Source organism: Vidua chalybeata, chromosome 12 (genome assembly GCF_026979565.1).
Source record: "Vidua chalybeata isolate OUT-0048 chromosome 12, bVidCha1 merged haplotype, whole genome shotgun sequence".
Lineage (NCBI taxonomy): Eukaryota > Metazoa > Chordata > Aves > Passeriformes > Viduidae > Vidua > Vidua chalybeata.
The window spans coordinates 19,914,998-19,934,993 of NC_071541.1; the positions used below are offsets into that span (position 1 = coordinate 19,914,998).

General features: G+C 56.1%; 1 protein-coding gene across 8 annotated transcripts in view; it reads right to left on the minus strand.

Moving 5' to 3' along the window:
* LOC128793906 (uncharacterized) overlaps positions 1 to 19,996 on the minus strand; it is a 61,858-nt gene that overhangs the window by 41,378 nt on the left and 484 nt on the right. For 6 of the 8 annotated variants that reach the window (XM_053953360.1, XM_053953361.1, XM_053953362.1 and 3 more), the window contains exons 2-14: positions 19,815 to 19,886; positions 19,384 to 19,455; positions 19,110 to 19,181; positions 18,508 to 18,579; positions 18,350 to 18,409; positions 18,161 to 18,259; positions 17,623 to 17,697; positions 16,953 to 17,087; positions 16,251 to 16,322; positions 2,762 to 2,833; positions 2,573 to 2,674; positions 282 to 353; positions 8 to 79 (exon numbers count right to left, since the gene is read on the minus strand). In XM_053953360.1, coding sequence (XP_053809335.1) covers positions 8 to 79; positions 282 to 353; positions 2,573 to 2,674; positions 2,762 to 2,833; positions 16,251 to 16,322; positions 16,953 to 17,087; positions 17,623 to 17,697; positions 18,161 to 18,259; positions 18,350 to 18,409; positions 18,508 to 18,579; positions 19,110 to 19,181; positions 19,384 to 19,455; positions 19,815 to 19,886 — 1,047 coding nt within the window. Of the gene's footprint in view, positions 1 to 7; positions 80 to 281; positions 354 to 2,572; positions 2,675 to 2,761; positions 2,834 to 3,035; positions 3,108 to 3,738; positions 3,811 to 4,168; positions 4,399 to 16,250; positions 16,323 to 16,952; positions 17,088 to 17,622; positions 17,698 to 18,160; positions 18,260 to 18,349; positions 18,410 to 18,507; positions 18,580 to 19,109; positions 19,182 to 19,383; positions 19,456 to 19,814; positions 19,887 to 19,996 lie in introns of those variants that run through there. The other 2 variants (XM_053953359.1, XM_053953364.1) reach the window with 2 other exon arrangements.

Genomic DNA, 19,996 nt, shown 5'->3' on the forward strand with positions numbered 1-19,996 from the left:
TACTCACCCCTGCGATGGGAGCTGGGCTTGCGTGCAACATCCACCAAAGGAGCAGGAAAAGTCCTCCCTGCAGACACACCTGTAACCCAACAGCCACAGAAGCTTCTGTCATCTCTGCAGTTCTGCACGGGCAGCACTGAGCCGCAGGAGCGCTGAGGGGATGGTGCAGGGCGAGGGCACACACGTGCATGGTTCTGTCCTGGCACCTGCAGCGATGCCCCCCTGGCCGAGCTTTGGGCTCTGAGCTGGCAGCTCTCCCAGGGGGAAAGGCCTTGACCTACCCTCAGCATCTCCCAGAGGCTCAATCCTGAACGTGGGCTGGGAAGCCAGATCACTTTCAGCAACAGGGTTATCTGCAAAGAAAGGCAGCACAGAACAGCTCCTGTGTCTCTGCTGAAGATTCTCCTTCAGGCCAGAGTGGCAGTGAGTGCCCCTGGGTGATTGGTGGCCTCCAAGGCACTCGCTCAGCTCTGCCTCCCACTCAGGAGCAGGGGCAGGGGGAGCACGTGCCTGCGGCGGCCCCACACTGGGATGGAAGGAGCCCCTTGCTGGGCAGTCGGGGCAGAAGGGACTCCCTGGAGCTGCCAGCAGCTCTAAACCCAGCCCCAGCCAGGGCCAGGCCTTGGCAGCAGCAGCAGCAGCAGGAGCAGCTCAGGCTCCCCGGGCCGGCAAAGGAGCTGTGAAAGGCTCAGCCCCGGGGCACAGCCCTGGGCCCGGCCCCTTCCCTCTCTGCTCTTCTCCGTGGCTGCACAGAGCACATGGCAGGACACACTGGCATTGCACATGGGAGGAAGATGGACAGCCAAATGCTCCTTCCTCCCACTGACAGTGATTCTGTGGGATCGCTCAGGGCTCCAGGGCAAGGCTTCCGGAATTCAACAACCTGCCTGTTCTTAAGCAAAGTGGCACAAGTGTGAGCTCGTGCCACATTGACTGATTATACTCTAAGTAAAAATGGACTTTGAGAACTTGGCTACAGCTTGTGCCAAGGTCTTCAAACTGTGACCCAGAAGGACGAGCAGGGAATCCATGTCATGATCCCAGTCTAGAAGGGAGCATAAAACAGAACTGCTTCCATGGTGTGCTGGGATCCCCTTTTGCCTCAGGGAACTGGGCACTGCAAGGGGGTCGGCTAAGGCCGTGGGAGCCTGATGTCAATGGGCATGGCCAAAGATGCACAGGGGCCTGGGCAGCTCAGGGCTGGCTCCTGCTCACTCTCCATCCTTTTTGCAGGCCCTGTGCAACATCCCTGGAGGGGTGGCTGGAGTAGCCCAAGGGCCCTGGGGCCCTCTCCCTCCCACAGAGGGAAACGTCCCTAAAGCCCTAGGGATAACTGCAGCACGAATGCCAGAACCATTCCTTCCCTCCTGCGCTCCCTCTCTTGGGACAGCTTCCTCAGCCCAAGGGGACATAGCCAGTCCCTCTCAGGACACACTGGAGCCTTGCTCCTGCCCTCTGCCCTTTCCCCACCATGGGCTCCCTGTGCAGTCTCTCCCAGGTTTCGGGATGTGTCTCCCACAGAGGGACCCCAGCAGGACTGCTCAGTACCCGAGTGCCCTGAGCCTGCTCGGGATAATTCCTCTGGGCTGTGCCGATCTTGTCTGGGCTGTGCCCGCAATGCGAAGGAGCAGAGATGGCAGCTCAAACCTCAGCAGGGCTCAGGCCCAGAGGCTTAGCAATCCAAGTTGGCTACCACAGGAGCTCTTACATGTCAATCTCGTAGCCTCTTCCTGATTCTTCTTGGAAGTTCTGTATCAGTCACCCCACCTTTGCAATGCTATTTGTCCCAGAACACCGTACCCACCTCTGTTATGTTCCCCTAAGTTGTTATGCTCTATGTCACTCCCCTGTTGTCTGTCCCTATCGGGCGAGGGGGTTTCCCACCCCTGTTCTCCCGCCCCCTATTTAACCTAATGCCCTCTATTGTCCTGTCGCCATTTTGCCTGGCACCGACCTGGGGACGGTCGCCCTGCCCATCGCTGTGACCACGCGGGAAATAAAACATTCTCAGGCTCGCAAGCAAAGTGTGCCTCTCTCGTCCCTTTGCTTCCTCTCAGCGTGAAGCTACTAAAGCTGCGTACCCACGCCGGAGCGCTCAGCACTAGTAGGGAGGCGAACGCCATAGCCCTGGAGCGCCCGTGCACACGGCGGCTACGGCCTCACCAAAAGGCAGTGCTAGCTGGGCATCTTGGCTGCCTGAGGCCGTAGCGGACCAAAGCTGCAAGGAACTCGTATGAACTTTTTGGGCAGGCCAGGGCCCTCCCTTCTCCAAACCACCACCCCTCCTTAGCCGCCTGGGGACCAGGAAATTGCAGGGGATCTCAGGGTGTGCATGGCCCATGGTGCAGTTTGGGCTCCCTGTCAGCTGCTGCCAAATGCCTTCCTGCAGTGGCTGGGGAGAAGCTGCAGCTAGGCCAGGCTGGGAAACAGCCCTGCAGGCCGTGAAAGCAGCAGCGGGGCAGCCAGGCTGCCATGGATCCCTTCCCGCTGTGCCGGGCACGGTGTGTCCAGATGTGCAGGGAACGCCCCCGGCTGCTGAGTCCCAGGGGAAGCCTGGGGGAAATGCACCCACCTTGTCCTGCCTGTTCCATTTCCCTCAACAGCTGCCCCATGCGTTTGGATGGTTCCTGGGCTTTCTTGTGTCCTTTAGCTTTGTTCTTTCCCGCTGGAGGACCTTAGAGCAACAGAGTTCCATTTCCCAGGAATGGATCCCACAAAACCAGGGCTCAGCCTGTGGGCTCAGCAGGGACACACTACTCACCCCTGCGATGGGAGCTGGGCTTGCGTGCAACATCCACCAAAGGAGCAGGAAAAGTCCTCCCTGCAGACACACCTGTAACCCAACAGCCACAGAAGCTTCTGTCATCTCTGCAGTTCTGCACGGGCAGCACTGAGCCGCAGGAGCGCTGAGGGGATGGTGCAGGGCGAGGGCACACACGTGCATGGTTCTGTCCTGGCACCTGCAGCGATGCCCCCCTGGCCGAGCTTTGGGCTCTGAGCTGGCAGCTCTCCCAGGGGGAAAGGCCTTGACCTACCCTCAGCATCTCCCAGAGGCTCAATCCTGAACGTGGGCTGGGAAGCCAGATCACTTTCAGCAACAGGGTTATCTGCAAAGAAAGGCAGCACAGAACAGCTCCTGTGTCTCTGCTGAAGATTCTCCTTCAGGCCAGAGTGGCAGTGAGTGCCCCTGGGTGATTGGTGGCCTCCAAGGCACTCGCTCAGCTCTGCCTCCCACTCAGGAGCAGGGGCAGGGGGAGCACGTGCCTGCGGCGGCCCCACACTGGGATGGAAGGAGCCCCTTGCTGGGCAGTCGGGGCAGAAGGGACTCCCTGGAGCTGCCAGCAGCTCTAAACCCAGCCCCAGCCAGGGCCAGGCCTTGGCAGCAGCAGCAGCAGCAGGAGCAGCTCAGGCTCCCCGGGCCGGCAAAGGAGCTGTGAAAGGCTCAGCCCCGGGGCACAGCCCTGGGCCCGGCCCCTTCCCTCTCTGCTCTTCTCCGTGGCTGCACAGAGCACATGGCAGGACACACTGGCATTGCACATGGGAGGAAGATGGACAGCCAAATGCTCCTTCCTCCCACTGACAGTGATCCTGTGGGATCACTCAGGGGTCTCGAAGGGAGCAGGGCAATCTTTTCGGAATCCATCAATCTTCAGATGAACTTAAGAGAATTGGCAGAAGAGAGCTCTTGCTTGATTGGCACTTAATTATTCTGTCAGGAAAGGTACATTGAGAACTTGCCTCCAGCATCTGGAAAGATCCTCAAAGCATCATGCACCAGCATTTCCAAATTATCCATGTCACGATCCCAATCTAGAAGGAAGCACAGATCAGAACCATTTCCATGGTGTGCTGGGATCTCCTTCTGCCTTAGGGAACTGGGCTCAGCAAGCAGGTTAGGTAAGGCTGTGGGAGCCAGGTGGCAAATGGACAAGGCCAAAGCTGCACAGGGGCCTGTGGAGCTCAGGGCTGTCTCCTGGTCACAGTCCAGCCTCTTTAAGATTCTGTGCAACATCCCTGGAGAGGAAATGGGGCAGCCCCAGGCCCCTGGGGACTCTCTCCCTCTCCCCCAGGAAACACTCCCTCAAGCCCAGGGGAAAACCATCCCGCAGCGCTTCCCGGCGAGCAGGGAGCGCTGTCCCGGGAAAGGGGAGCCAGGCTGCCGGCTCACCTGCTCCCCGCACTTGCAACGGAGCAGCCTGGGCAGCCCTGGCAGGCAGGGCCACGGCCAGGAGGAGCAGGAGGAAGAGGCGTAGAGCAAGGGCCATGGTGCCTTGCCCTCTGCCAGTCCCGCAGCTCTTGCTGCCACCGCTGTCCTGACACCGCTGTCCCAATGTCAGCACCACTGCTGCCACCGCCGCTGCTGCCGCAACAGTTGTGCTCAAGGACTGACTGCTCGGTCCTTTGTGTGCTGTGCAGCCACGGGGCTCTGGCACCTCTGTGACCTCAGAGCCTGATGTGACCTCAGCCTGCTCTGACCCCAGAGCCTGCTGTGACCCCAGAGCCTGCTGTGACCTCATTGCCTTGGCTGTGCCCCCAGAGTGTACCCCCATCTGTACAAATGGACTGCCCTGATTGGAAATGTTTTGCTTTATTCAAGGGCCATTGCTCAGCAAAACCTTCAGGGACACAGGGTCTTGTTTCACTGGTGGCAGCATCTGTAGAGCAACAAGCTGGTCATGCAGCTGTGACAGGGACATCTGGCATGGGCATGGAGATGGGAAATGTCAGGCAGATGTGTCCCAGACTGAGTAGTTTGGCCGTTCTTTGAGTTCTTTGGCCCATTCAGAGAGGAAGCTGTTGAGAGAGGAGGTAGCTGAGGCCCCAGTTGCAGCTGGGACACTGTCCTGGGGTGACTTTCTGATGCTTGTATCCCCAATTGTCAGTTTAGCCCAGAAATAAGTTTTGCACCTTTAGGACTGGTTCCAAGAGTGAAGGAGGGGGACGAGAAGGAATTTGTTATCAGAAACTGCACTTGCTCCCCTGCATCCTTCTCCTGGACTGTGTTGTCTGCAGCAGGGACAGACAGCGGGATAGAGCTCTCCTTTGCTTTTTAGTTAGTATTTAGCTAGCTGAGGCAGAGAATTTTGCTGGACTGTGGTTTTTCTTTTTTCATGGAACTGTTTAAACCTGCTCTGGACTGAACACCCAGAAGAGCACCAGCAGCTCACACCTGTGGCCCAGCAGGCTGGGCCTGGGCTGCGGCATTTCCAGGCCCAGAGGGACTGACAAAAGAATGACTGAGCAGAGCCACAGCCCACAAAGGGGACTTTCTGAGTTTGCCATTTCTTCTAAGCGGCGAGAGGTTTTATTGTTTAATATTGTTCATGTTTTTTTCTGATGGTGAATGCTTTGCCTGTTAAATAAAGAGGTTTTTTCACTTTTCTCCAAAAAAATCTTTTTCTCAAACTAGCTGGGGGAGGGGCCGCTTGAATCTGTTTTCTAGGGAACCCCTTTGGAGGTGATCTCCCAAATTTACCCTAAACCAAGAAAAAAACAGGAGACCTACCTGCACAGCAGGAGATTCCCACTGTGCTCAAAGTTTGCCTCTGAAGACTGAGAGGCGAGCTTGTCAGAAATCCCAGAAAATATCAGGGAAAAGGTTTTACATTACTTTTTGTGACCAGGTACAAATCTTCAGCAGGAAAAGAGCCTCTCCAGTAGACTAGGTGCCTTGGGTTGTCTTAGCTCTTTGCAGAGTAAAGATTACCAATTAAATGAAATCCTACTTTTTATTCTAGAAGTGTAAAAATGGTCTAAGTTTTTCTGAATTCCAAAACTATTTTGAAAAATCCTAAACTAATATGGAAAAAGAGAAGAAATTTTGGAGATTTCTTCTTACAAAACAAAAAAAAAATCTAAATATTTCTAAAAATTTCTAATTTCTAAAAATGAAAAACAAAGCCAAAACATGGTGTCTCAGGAGCCACATGCCCGGCTGCTGCCTGCCCAGCACTGGCTGTGCCCAGACAAGCAGCTTTGCCAGTGCTGGTGGTAGCAGCCAGGGACCAGAGCTGAAGCACCAAGGTGTTGCTCAAGCCCTTCCCTGGCAGGAGGGGCCCACCTTCAGTCCTGGCCAGACATCAGGGTCAGCACTCTCGGAGACAGAGGGTCCTGTTCTGGGTGGTGGCAGCATGTCCCCCCCAATCAGTGGGTAATGCAGCTGTGGAAGGGACAATGGACACTGGCACGGACATGCAAGATGACAGGTCCTGTTCTCCCTGACTGAGCTGTTTGGCCGGTCTTGTGAAGCTGCAGAGGCGCTCCTGTGGAGAGAGGAATGGCTGAGGCCCCAGCTGCCAGTGGCACACTGGGACCCTCCTGCACAGCAGGGCCCAGAGCTGGCAAGGCTCCCCAGCCCGGCTGGAGCTGCTGGCACACCTTGGCCCAGCTGGACAGCTGCCCCTCAAGGCCCCGGCGAGCAGGGGACGGCTCTGGGCAGGCTCCCTGGCCAGGAGCGGGCCCCAGAGCACGAGTGCCTTTCAAGGGCAATCTCGTCCCTGCTCTTTCTCCTCCCCACCTTGCCTGGCCTCTGCCCTGTGCCCCCAGGGCTGCTCTTGGCCAGGCAGCCTCAGTGGGAGCCAGCACTGGCTGCAGCCCCAGCGGGCCCCCCAGGACAAGGCCCAGCAATTAAGAGGCCAATGAAAGCACTGGGCAGCAGCAGAACCCTCAGCAGAGTTCTTGGGGCAACCACAGACTGGCCACAACTCCACTGCAGCCTCTCGGGGAATGTTTCCCATCTATATTAGACTTGTAAAAGAAGCTGTTTGAGGGAAAGAGGATAAAAACACTCACTGTATTATCTTCCAGAAGCACCAGATTCCAACACAGCACAAGATGAAGAAAAGATGAAAAAAAAGCACATCTGCCATTAACTGCAGCAAACAGCGTGCTTCCCAACGGCAACCCCTTCCGATGCCCTTCTGGGAATCTGGAACAGGTGCTGTGGTGCTGGCTGCATCTGTGGGAGCAACGGGGAGCGTGAGCCCGCGCTGTGCTGCACTGCTGAGCTGGCAGCAGGGTGCATACGGCCAGGACGTTCTCTGTTTCCCCCAGAGCTGGGGCCTGCAGGCACCTTGCCGCCCCTTGGCACAGGCTGTGCCACCCAACAAAGCCCAGCAGGCCGGGAGGAGAGCCCGGGGCCAGCGCAGCTGCTTGGGCAGTCGCTGCTTTGAGGGACACGGGCCAAACCCTTCCCTGAGCAGCCCCTGGCAGCCCTGGGCCTCGCTGCCCTGGGACAGCTCCCCCAGCCCCAGGGGACAGAGTCAGGCCCTGTCAGGAGCCAGTGCAGCCCCTGCCCAGTCAGGAGCCAGGGCTGGCTCTGGCCCTGGGCTCGCAGCAGGGCTCCCTCTCGGGGCTGCTCCCGTGCCTTGGGCCTCTGGGCACTCAGGGCCAGCTCCGGGAGCAGCTGCAGCGGGAGGGGCGTTGGTGCGCGAGTCCCGATTCCCCGGGGCTCTGAACGAGCTCCAGAGGCCTGGAAGCCGAGGCGCCTCCAGCTTTGGCTGCTGCCGGGCCGTGCAAGGGCAGGGCCTGGGGGAAGAGCTGCTGCCACACAGCCCCGCCGAGGGCTGAGCCCGGCTGAGCCCGGCACAGCAGTTACCTCCTGTGCCTGTGCCCGTGCCTGGCATCGCCTTCCTCCCTGCAGCAAGGGCTGCCAGGGAGCCCTTGCTTCCTCTAGGAAAGCAGCAGTGGGACAACGAGGCTGCAATGGATCCCTTCCCACTGTGCTGGGCAGGGCATGCCCAGTTGTCACGGAAACTGCAGGGACAACAAAAGACCTTCTTCAACATTTTCTTGTCAGATATTCAAGGCATTTATTCTGGCCACGATATTGTTCTGGCCAGGATGTGCAAGAGAAAGAATTTCATCTACACATGGCCTGGATGTGCAGAGAAAAGCATACCGTGACACCTGAGTTCTACTAGAGTTTGCCCAAACTTTTTACAGTTCAAAACCCACAGAAGTCCATTTGTTTACTGTTCCTTGCTCTCAATTTGCAAAGTTCTTAGTCTTCGGTTCCCTGCTGGACCTGGATTTCTCTGCCTCTGATGTTAATCAAGTCCATACTCCTTGGTTTGCTTCTCAGGCTTTTCCAGACCAGGTGTCTCCACCTATGCCAGGGGCAGTGTCTGGGGTTGATGTTCCTTGATGTTTGCTGATGATGGTCATTATGGTTTTGGCTACCTCTTGGGTTATTCCCAGTTTACTGAGATGTTAAGCTCATTTCCCTTGAGTGGTGTAACATCCCTTAAAGAAACCCATTAGAATTCCTTTCCCCAAGGCAAAGGCAAACCAAGCCTGACTAGAGACATCTTTAAAAAATTAAACTTGGTATATATCCAACACACATGTGCAGCGCAAGCCCCCGGCTGCTGAGTCTCAGGAGAAGGGTGAGGGAAATGCACCCACTACGCCCCCTCTGCAACTCACTCAGCATCTGGTGCAGAAGTTTGGATGCCTGCAGGGCTTGCTTCTCTCCTCTGGGTTGGTTCTTCCCTCTGGGAAGGCCTTAATGGAAATTAGTTCCATTTCTCCTGCAGACCTGCAGTGAGTCATTGCAGGCTGGTGATACTCTGATAGAAGGAAACGGGTCTGCATAAAAATCACGCTGTGAAAAGCCAGTGTCCGTAAAGGAGTCCTGCATCTTGATTTGAATCAAGGGAGAGAGTCCATGGGGACATCCGCTGGTGGGGTTTTCTCTCTCCAAGTTTTGGAGGACACAGCCTCCTTTTCAACTCCTGGCCACATGTTGCCCTCTTCCTGTGCTAGGCCAGGGGACTCCAGGGACCTTTGTAGCCTCTTTTCCTTTTGCGAGATATTAGTTCTGGTCTCCATCCAAACTCTGATAGATAGATAATGAGATGATTGGCTCTCGCAATTAAGGGATGAATATTGCCTGTATATTAAGAGAAGCTTTCTTGATGTAGAGTCATGTTATTGTGAGTTTGTTGTTTAGATGTTCTCTGTTCTCCCCGCAGTCCCCTTCCCCCCCTCCCCCCCATATTGTTCCCACCAGAGAGCCTGGGTTGTCTAGGACAGGTAGAAAGAAGGCGTGTACAGATCCCCCTTGCATGGGAGAGTTAGGAATGGAAAAGCTTGTTGCTAGGGGGGCGCGGTGTGACAACAGCTGACCTTCCAATCAAGTTACAAGAAAGCAATTCCACCAAGAAATGGCAAAGAAGAGTTGACTGATGTACTTTGGGAGGGGCCAGGGGTGGGTGATGCAACCCCCCCCCCCCTCCCAGGGATATAAAAGGTGAAGCGTCCATCTTGAAGATGAGCCAGCCACATGGCCAGCAGCCACAGGACAGGGGGACTTCCGTGGCCCGTTTTTCCTTATTTGTCCTTCTCTTATATTTTTGTAAAGGTTTAATAAACCTTTTTAAATTTTTAAAGTGAGCAGTCGTTTCTCACAAAACCCAGTCCTAAAGTGGGATGGTTGTGTCACTCCTGACAGGAATGGGCTCCCTGCAGTTCCAGCTGCTCTGCAGCCTGTGCTTTTCCGTACCCTGCTTCGCTCTTCAGGTGGCAGATGGCTTGGGCAGGTTACTCCAGACACACAACTGTGCCAGGGTAGGCCCAATCCCTAAAGCGCTCACAGAGCTGTGCTTGACTCCAAATTAGGTCTGCATCAAACTGATTTTAAAGACCGTAGCACATCTGCACTTTCAAGGCATAGTAAAGCCAGTGCTGCGCTCTCAGAGAGAAATAAGTCCACAGTCTGAGTTGTTGATGTCATTTCACTAATTTGCGGCTCATTCTGCTGCTGCTGCTGGTATCATAGAACATTTCCCTTTTTTTTCCTCCCCCAAGTAAAATGGTGCCATTCAGCTTCTGGAGAAAAGAACTGTCAAAGGTGCTGTTTTGGCAGTCATGGAGGCAGAGGTGGGGGAGAGAAAGATATGCCCTGGAGGGATGCTCTGGTGGGCTCCAGCATTTAAACAAGCTACTTTGATACAGGGACTGGGCCATTTTCAATACTAAATGGCTGCATTAAATGGTTTTCCAGGCCTTATGCTGGCAAGAAAGCTTTTAGAGCCCATGGGAGTTTAGCCTCCATGAGAAAGGCAGCATCAGTTCCCGTGCAAGGTGAGACACTGTGGGATGGGCCCCTGGGCTGCCCTGGGAGGTTATACAATTAGAAGTGAACTTTATCCATCAGATGTTATACCCTCCCTGATCTATGTCAGTCAACAGTTGGTCTACTGCCCTGTTCCAGAAAGTTCATTGTTCTCGTTACCCCTATTGGTTCTTTCTGTAAAGCCACTCCTTTCCCCTCTCTCCATTGGTTCTGTGTATGTTACTCCCTCCTTGTTCCTCCCCTTGGCCTTTCTCCTGTTGGTTCGTTTGTACCACGTCCACTCCTACTCCTCCACTGTAATGTGCCCCGGCCCCGCCTTCTCTCGGCTCTCTCAGAGTCTGTCTCCCTTCTGCGAGGTTGTCTCCCTCTCCCTCTCCTAGCTCCCTTGCCCTCTGCCTCTCTTGCAATAAAATCCTCGTGGAATAAGGCAGCCTGAGCGTCCTCCTGTTTCTCTGGTGGAGCTATCCATAACTATCTGGGCACCTGTGGATTAGCCAGCTGTGGGCCACCCTGCTGGACTGGGTCTGCAGGCGCTTTATGAGACACAACATTCAAAAGCTCAACTTGTGCTTAGGGAAGCCACCAGCCTCCAGTAAGCAAGGCCAGAAAGCTTCTCCAGGCCTGCTGAGCGGCTGTGGCAGAGCTGTTGTGCTCTGCAGCAGCTCCATGGCAGCGCAGCAGCCACAGGAGAGGGCTCAGGACAGGCTTGGGGGAGCGGGGCGGCAGGAAGCTGAGAGAAGCCCCTGCTCTAGAACTGAGGCAGTTTGTGCAGAAGCAAACAAAATGGTGACTTGAAGAGATTCCCACTGTGCTCAAAGTTTGCCTCTGAAGACTGAGAGGTGAGCTTGTCAGAAATCCCAGAACACATCAGGGAAAAGGTTTTATGTTAGTAGTTGTGATTAGGCACAAGTCTCCAGTGGGAAAAGAGCCTCTGAAGCAGGCTGTGAGTCTTAGGGTGTCTTAGTTCTTAGTAGAGTAGAGATTACCAATGAAATGCAATTTTATTTTTTATTCTAGAAGTGTAAAAATGTTCTAAGTTTTTCTGAATTCTAAAACTACTTTGAAAAATATAGAACTGTTGTGGGGAAAGGGACGAAATATTTGGAGAATTTTCTATGAAAAATATTCCTAAATCTTGCAAAATGAAAAATAAACATAGTGGCTGCTGCTCTTAGCAGCCTGATGCCCAGCTGCTGCCTGCCCAGCACTGGCTGTGCCCAGACAAGCAGCTTTGCCAGTGCTGGTGGTAGAAGCCAGGGACCAGAGCTGAAGCACCAAGGTGTTGCTCAAGCCCTTCCCTGGCAGGAGGGGCCCACCTTCAGTCCTGGCCAGACATCAGGGTCAGCACTCTCGGAGACAGAGGGTCCTGTTCTGGGTGGTGGCAGCATGTCCCTCCCAATCAGTGGGTAATGTAGCTGTGGAAGGGACAATGGACACTGGCACGGACATGCAAGATGACAGGTCCTGTTCTCCCTGACTGAGCTGTTTGGCCAGTCTTGTGAAGCTGCAGAGGCGTTCCTGTGGAGAGAGGAGTGGCTGAGGCCCCAGCTGCCAGTGGCACACTGGGACCCTCCTGCACAGCAGGGCCCAGAGCTGGCAAGGCTCCCCAGCCCGGCTGGAGCTGCTGGCACACCTTGGCCCAGCTGGACAGCTGCCCCTCAAGGCCCCGGCGAGCAGGGGACGGCTCTGGGCAGGCTCCCTGGCCAGGAGCGGGCCCCAGAGCACGAGTGCCTTTCAAGGGCAATCTCGTCCCTGCTCTTTCTCCTCCCCACCTTGCCTGGCCTCTGCCCTGTGCTCCTGGGGCTGCTCTTGGCCAGAATTAATAATCCGTGATTGTTCTGTCAGGAAAGGGACATGGAGAAGTTTCCTCCAGCATGCACCATGATCTTCACCCTGTGACTGGTCAGCACTTTCAATCAATCCATATTTCGATCCCAGTGTAGACAGGAGCGCAGTCCAGAAGCGTTTTCATGCTGTGCTGGGTTCGCCATGTGCTTTAGGGAACTGGGCAATGCAAGGAGCTCCTTTGTCAGTGCGAGAAGGCACAGCCTGAGTTGTAGCTCCGGGTGCCTCCTGTGCCCCACGGAACGGCCGTGGCTGTAAAGGTGTTTGGCTGCAGCACAGGGCCAGGGCATAGTGAGGCCCTGGTTGCGCCTCTGGCGTTGCTCGGCAGCCCCATCGGAGCCCGGGGCCACGGCCCTTCCCCGCCGGGACCGGAGCTGGCCCAACAAGGGCGCGGCGGCTCCAGAGGCCCCGCCCGGCCCCCAAGGATGGGCTCTGCCCGCCCGTCAGGCCCACGGCTTGGTGGGAAGCTCCCTGGTGACTTTGCACCACCTCGACCAAGAGTGTCTCTTTCCTGTGCTGAGAAAACTGAAAAACCCCGTCTAGTTTAACCCCGGTGCACACCTCATGAGGGATCCCTGCAAAGCATAGCAGAGACTATCAATACTCCTTTGTGCCTCATGAGGGATCCCTGCACCCCTCAGCCGAGACCACAAAATAGCCCTGTGTGCCTCACAAGGAATCCGTGCACACCAATGCAGAGACCCCAAGACAGCCTTGTGTGCCTCACAAAAGAACCCAGCCTCCTGCCCACCTTTGGAAGGACTCAGCTCCTCTCCAGGCCTTGATGGCAAGCACTAAAGCGCCATGTTAATCATGAGGAACTCAAGCCCCTGCCAGCCTTACAGAGATCTCCAGTCACCTGTACGCCACAGAAGAGATCCCAAATCCCCTAAGAACCTCCTGAGGGAGCCCAGCCACATGCACTGCTTACAAAGGACCCAAAGCCCCGCATGTCTTGCTGCAAAACCCTGCACCCACAACACCCCCCGCCACCTCGTGTGCCTCATGACGGAGCCCGGTCATGGGCCAGCCTCACAGGGGTCCACCCATCACCTGCATGCTATAGAAAAGCCAGGCCTGCCATTAACTCTAGCCAGCAGCGTGTTCCCTGACAGAAACCCATTCCCTTCTGGGCATCGGGAACACGTGTTGTGGTGCTGGCTGCATCTGTGGGAGCAACGGGGAGCGTGAGCCCGCGCTGTGCTGCACTGCTGAGCTGGCAGCAGGGTGCATACGGCCAGGACGTTCTCTGTTTCCCCCAGAGCTGGGGCCTGCAGGCACCTTGCCACCCCTTGGCACAGGCTGTGCCACCCAACAAAGCCCAGCAGGCCGGGAGGAGAGCCCGGGGCAGCAGGAAGCTGAGAGAAGCCCCTGCTCTAGAACTGAGGCAGTTCTCGCAGAAGAAAACAAAGATGGTGACTTGAAGAGATTCCCACTGTGCTCAAAGTTTGCCTCTGAAGACTAAGAGGTGAGCTTGTCAGAAGTCCCAGAACACATCAGGGAAAAGGTTTTATGTAATTTGGTTGTGGCTAGGTACAAATCTCCTGTGGGGAAGGGCTCAGCAGGCTATGCAGCAGCCTGGATGTCTTAGGATACCTTAGTTCTTCCCAGAGTAAAGATTACCAATTAATAGCAATTTTATTTTTTATTTTATTAGTGGAAAAATTTTCCAGAACAGTAAAACTACTTTCAAAAATACGGAGGTATTGTGGGAAAAGGGAAGAAACATATAGGATTTCTCTCTTCAAAAAATATTTCTAAATATTTCTAAAAATGAAAAGCAAAGACAAAATGGGGTCTCTTTTTCAGGATTCTAAAACTACCTCGTAAAATCCTTATCTACTATAATAATTGGGTAGAATATTTGGGAATGTCTCTTGACAGAAAATATATTTTGAAATATTTGTAAAAATGTCTAATTTCTAAAAATGAAAAACAAAGACAAAATGTGGTTGCTTTCTCTCAGGAGCCCCAGGCTGCTGCCTGCCCCCTGGGCTCCCCCAGCCCCTCGGGGCCCTGCCGCTGCTCACAGCAGCCCCTGCCTGGCTCCTGCCTGCCCTCACCGTGGGCATCCACAGCTGCTCCTGGGCATGGAGCTCAGCCAGTGCTGGTGCCGGCTGGGCTTTGCTGGTGGTACTACCCAGACACGGGGGTGACAGCTCCATCTCTTTATTGCAACCGAAGTGGGGGCCATCACCTACCCTGGCAGGGGCAGAGGGCTACCTTCAGTGTTGTTTAGAGGGCAGGGCAAGGGGGCTCAGGGGCAGAGGAAGGGCCATGTTGGTCTCAGTTGGGGCTGGAGGGTCCTGGGCTGGTACCAGGGTCTTTAGAAGAACTGGGGAATGGGCTGGGACGGGACAGAGGGAGATCAAAAATGGGTGAAGGCAGCTTGGGGATACCCATGGGGAGAGGAAGTGGCAGTGGGATCTACATGGTCATAGGAGGTTTCCTGGTAGACAGATGTACTGGGGTCCTCTTCGCAGAACTCTTGATAGGGCTGACCAGGCCCTTATTACTACTGGAGGTGCTGCTCAGGCTGTGCATGTGAGGAGAAGCCACTGCTTTCATCTCTTGTCCAGAGCTGCAGCTGTGGAAAGAGAGGAGTGGCTGAGTCCCCAGCTGCCAGTGGCACACTGGGACCCTCCTGCACAGCAAGGCCCAGAGCTGGCAAGGCTCCCCAGCCCGGCTGGAGCTGCTGGCACACCTTGGCCCAGCTGGACAGCTGCCCCTCAAGGCCCCGGCGAGCAGGGGATGGCTCTGGGCAGGCTCCCTGGCCAGGAGCGGGCCCCAGAGTGCGAGTGCCTTTCAAGGGCAATCTCGTCCCTGCTCTTTCTCCTCCCCACCTTGCCTGGCCTCTGCCCTGTGCTCCCGGGGCTGCTCTTGGCCAGGCAGCCTCAGTGGGAGCCAGCACTGGCTGCAGCCCCAGCGGGCCCCCCAGGACAAGGCCCAGCAATTAAGAGGCCAATGAAAGCACTGAGCAGCAGCAGAACCCTCAGCAGAGTTCTTTGGACAACCACAGACTGGCCACAACTCCACTGCAGCCTCACTGGGAACATTTCCCGTGTACATGAGGCTTTCAAAAGAAACTGTTTGAGGGAATGATGAACAAAACACTCACCATTTTCTCTTCCAATACTTCCAAATTTGGGCACAGCATAAAATGAAGATAAGCTCCAAATGAAGCATGCCTGCCATTAACCCTAGCCAACAGCCTGTTCCCTGACAGAAACCCCTTCCGATGCCCTTCTGGGAATCTGGAACAGGTGCTGTGGTGCTGGCTGCATCTGTGGGAGCAACGGGGAGCGTGAGCCTGCGCTGTGCTGCACTGCTGAGCTGGCAGCAGGGTGCATACGGCCAGGACGTTCTCTGTTTCCCCCAGAGCTGGGGCCTGTAGGCACCTTGCCGCCCCTTGGCACAGGCTGTGCCACCCAACAAAGCCCAGCAGGCCGGGAGGAGAGCCCGGGGCCAGCGCAGCTGCTTGGGCAGTCGCTGCTTTGAGGGACACGGGCCAAACCCTCCCCTGAGCAGCCCCTGGCAGCCCTGGGCCTCGCTGGGACAGCTCCCCCAGCCCCAGGGGACAGAGTCAGGCCCTGTCAGGAGCCAGTGCAGCCCCTGCCCAGTCAGGAGCCAGGGCTGGCTCTGGCCCTGGGCTCGCAGCAGGGCTCCCTCTCGGGGCTGCTCCCGTGCCTTGGGCCTCTGGGCACTCAGGGCCAGCTCCGGGAGCAGCTGCAGCGGGAGGGGCGTTGGTGCGCGAGTCCCGATTCCCCGGGGCTCTGAACGAGCTCCAGAGGCCTGGAAGCCGAGGCGCCTCCAGCTTTGGCTGCTGCCGGGCCGTGCAAGGGCAGGGCCTGGGGGAAGAGCTGCTGCCACACAGCCCCGCCGAGGGCTGAGCCCGGCACAGCAGTTACCTCCTGTGCCTGTGCCCGTGCATGGTATTGCCTTCCCTTCTGCAGCAGGGGCTGCCAATGGGCCAGTGCTCCTTTGGGGAAACACCTCCTTCTGTCCCGCCTTTCGGTCTGTCACTAGAGAAACAAAAAAGAACAACTGGATCAGATGGAACAATCACCCATTTTTTTGCTGGCATCCTCAGGGCATCCTGCTTATCAAAAATGGGAATAAGATTCATAAAACATCTGGGTTTTTAGGGCTGGGACAGGGCCCCCTCTCCTCCAAACAACTGCCAGTCATGAGCGGAAGTTGGATGAGATCACCCAGGGCGAGGGCACACACGTGCATGGTTCTGTCCTGGCACCTGCAGCGATGCCCCCCTGGCCGAGCTTTGGGCTCTGAGCTGGCAGCTCTCCCAGGGGGAAAGGCCTTGACCTACCCTCAGCATCTCCCAGAGGCTCAATCCTGAATGTGGGTTGGGAAGCCAGATCACTTTCAGCAACAGGGTTATCTGCAAAGAAAGGCAGCACAGAACAGCTCCTGTGTCTCTGCTGAAGATTCTCCTTCAGGCCAGAGTGGCAGTGAGTGCCCCTGGGTGATTGGTGGCCTCCAAGGCACTCGCTCAGCTCTGCCTCCCACTCAGGAGCAGGGGCAGGGGGAGCACGTGCCTGCGGCGGCCCCACACTGGGATGGAAGGAGCCCCTTGCTGGGCAGTTGGGGCAGAAAGGACTCCCTGGAGCTGCCAGCAGCTCTAAACCCAGCCCCAGCCAGGGCCAGGCCTTGGCAGCAGCAGCAGCAGCAGCAGCAGGAGCAGCTCAGGCTCCCTGGGGCCGGCAAAGGAGCTGTGAAAGGCTCAGCCCCGGGGCACAGCCCTGGGCCCAGCCCCTTCCCTCTCTGCTCTTCTCCCTGGCTGCACAGAGCACATGGAAGAAGGACACACTGGGTGGAAGATGGACAGCCAAATGCTCCTTCCTCCCACTGACAGAGATCCTGTAGCTTCCTTGAAGGTTCTAGAATGGAGCAGGTGTAGATTTCCAGAGCTGATCAACCTTCCAAAGAACTTAATGGAAATGCCACATGAGTGAGCTCTTGCCACATTGACACTGATGGTTCTATCAGGAAAGGTACATTGAGAGCTTGCCTCCAGCCTCTGGTAAGGTCTTCAAACCACCATTCACCAGGTTTTCCAACTCGTGATCCCAGTCTAGAAGGGAGCACAGATCAGAACCATTTCCATGGTGTGCTGGAATCCCCTTCAGCCTTCGGGAACTGGGCACTGCAAGGGGGTCAGGTAAGGCTGTGGGAGCCTCTGGCTCCTGGTCACTCTCCACACTCTTTCCCTGCCCTGTGCAACATCCCTGGAGGGGTAGCAGGAGCAGCCCAGGGCCCTGGGGCTCTCTCCCTCCCACACAGGAAACCCTCACTAAATGCCTGTGGAAACTGCAGCAGGCAGTGCCACAACTATCCCTCCCAACCTTTGCCCTTCCCTCCTGCTTAACCCATCTGACTGTGGAACAGCTCCCTCAGCCCAAGGGGACATAGCCAGTCCCTCTCAGGACACACTGGAGCCTTGCTCTCACCCTCTGCCCTTTCCCCACCATGGGCTCCCTGTGCAGTCTCTCCCAGGTTTCGGGATGTGTCTCCCACAGAGGGACCCCAGCAGGACTGCTCAGTACCCAAGTGCCCTGAGCCTGCTCGGGATAATTCCTCTGGGCTGTGCCGATCTTGTCTGGGCTGTACCCGCAATACCAAGCAGGAGAGGGGGCAGCTCAAGCCTCAGCAGGGCTCAGGCCCAGAGGCACAGCAATTACCTCCTGTGACTGTGCCCGGCATCGCCTCCCTTCCTTGAGGAAATGCTGCCTTCCATAGAGCCTCTCTGTCCATCCCTTGAGAAAGGAAGAGGCACAGCTGGATCAGATGCAATCATGACACATTGGGGAGATGAGATGGAAACTTCAGGAGGCAATACTTGTCAAAGACATGGATAAGGATCAGGAAACCCTGATCACCCCAAGCTCTTGGGGCTGGCTATAGCCCTTCCTTCTCCAAACAGCCACCCCACAGGATGTTCCTGGGGACCAGGAAATTGCAGGGGATCTCAGGGTGTGCACGGCCCATGGTGCAGTTTGGGCTCCCTGTCGGCTGCTGCCAAATGCCTTCCTGCAGCGGCTGGGGAGAAGCTGCAGCCAGGCCAGGCTGGGAAACAGCCCTGCAGGCCGTGAAAGCAGCAGCGGGGCAGCCAGGCTGCCATGGATCCCTTCCCGCTGTGCCGGGCATGGTGTGTCCAGATGTGCAGGGAATGCCCCCGTTTGCTGAGTCCCAGGGGAAGGCTGAGGGAAATGCTCTCACCATGCCCTTTGTGCACCTCCATAACGGTTTGTTTCAGGATGTTGTTTGGCTCACGGAATTTCTTCTTTCCTGTGCCTTTGTTCTTCCCTCTTGGAGGACCTTAACAGAAAGTAGTTCCATTTCCCAGGACTGGATGCCACAAAACCAGTGCACAGCCTGTGGGGTCAGCAGGGACACACTACTACTCACCCCTGCGAAGGGAGCCGGGCTTGCGTGGAGCAATCAGCAAAGGGGCAGGAAAATTCCTCCCTGCAGACACACATGTAATTGAACAGCCAGAGAAGCTTCTGTCACCTGTCCTGGCAGGCTGTCAGCAATTACTCCTTGTTGAGACAGTGGGAACATACCTGCAGGAGACTCCAAGGGCTTCAGAACTTTATTCAGCCATGCTAATGGGGAAGCCTTCTCATCAATCTCATCTAGAATGGAGCACAGATGAGAACATATTTCAGGGTGTGCTGGGATCCCCTTCTGCCTCTGAGAAATGGGCACTGCAAGGCAGTTGGGTAAGGCCGTGGCAGCCAGATGTCAATGGACATGGCCAAAGCTACACAAGGGCCTGGGCAGCTCTGGGCTGGCTCCTGGTCGCTCTCTACACTCTTTCCCTGCCCTGTGCAACATCCCTGGAGGGGTGGCTGAAGCAGCCCAGGGTCCTGGGGGCTCTCTCACTCCCAGAGCTGGGACTCTTGCTAAAGCACTGGGGAAAACTGGAACAGGCAGTGCTACAGCTATCCCTCTGGCTCTCCGTCCCACCTGCCCTTTCCCACTCCCTTCTTACCCTCTATCTCTCCTTCCCCCTTTACCCTGGGACAAATCCCTCAGGCCAGGGGGACATAGCCAGTCCCTCTCAGGACACACTGGAGCCTTTCTCTCACCCTCTACCCTTTCCCCATCATGGGCACCCCATGCAGTCTCTCCCAGGTTTCGGGTCAGCAGGGACACTACTCACCCTTGTGATGGGAGCTGGGCTTGCGTGCAACATCCACCAAAGGACCTGGGAAAGTGCTCCCTGCAGACACACCTGTAACCCAACAGCCACAGGAGCTTCTGTCATCTCTGCAGTTCTGCACGGGCAGCATTGAGCCGCAGGAGCGCTGAGGGGATGGTGCAGGGCGAGGGCACACACGTGCGTGGTTCTGTCCTGGCACCTGCAGCGATGCCCCCCTGGCCGAGCTTTGGGCTCTGAGCTGGCAGCTCTCCCAGGGGGAAAGTCCTTGACCTACCCTCAGCATCTCCCAGAGGGTCAGTACTGGGTATGGGTTGGGAAGCTGCACCTCCTTCAGCAACAGGTTCAGCTGCAAAGAAAGGCAGGACAGAACAGCTCCTGTGGCACTGTAGGAGATCCTCAGGCTGCACCCAAGGCTCAGCCCCGGGGCACAGCCCTGGGCCCGGCCCCTTCCCTCTCTGCTCTCCTCCGTGGCTGCACAGAGCACACGGAAGGACACACTGGCATTGCACATGGGAGGAAGATGGAAAGCCAAATGCTCCTTCCTCCCACTGACAGTAATCCTGTGGGATCACTCTGGGCTCTCGAAGGGAGCAGGGCAAGTTTATCAGAATCCTTCTACCCTGACTTAACCGAAATGACACAAATGAGTTCTTACCACATTGACACTGATTATTCTGTCAGTAAAAACGGAAATTCAGAACTTGCCTCCAGCATTCTCCACAATCTTTAAAGTGTCATTCACCAGCACTTGCAAATAACTCAAGACGTGATCCAAATCTAGAGGGAAGCAGCGACCAAACCCATTTCCATGGTGTGCTGGGATCCCCTTCTGCCTTTGGGAACTGGGCACTACAAGGGGGTCAGGTAAGGCTGTGGGATCCAAATTT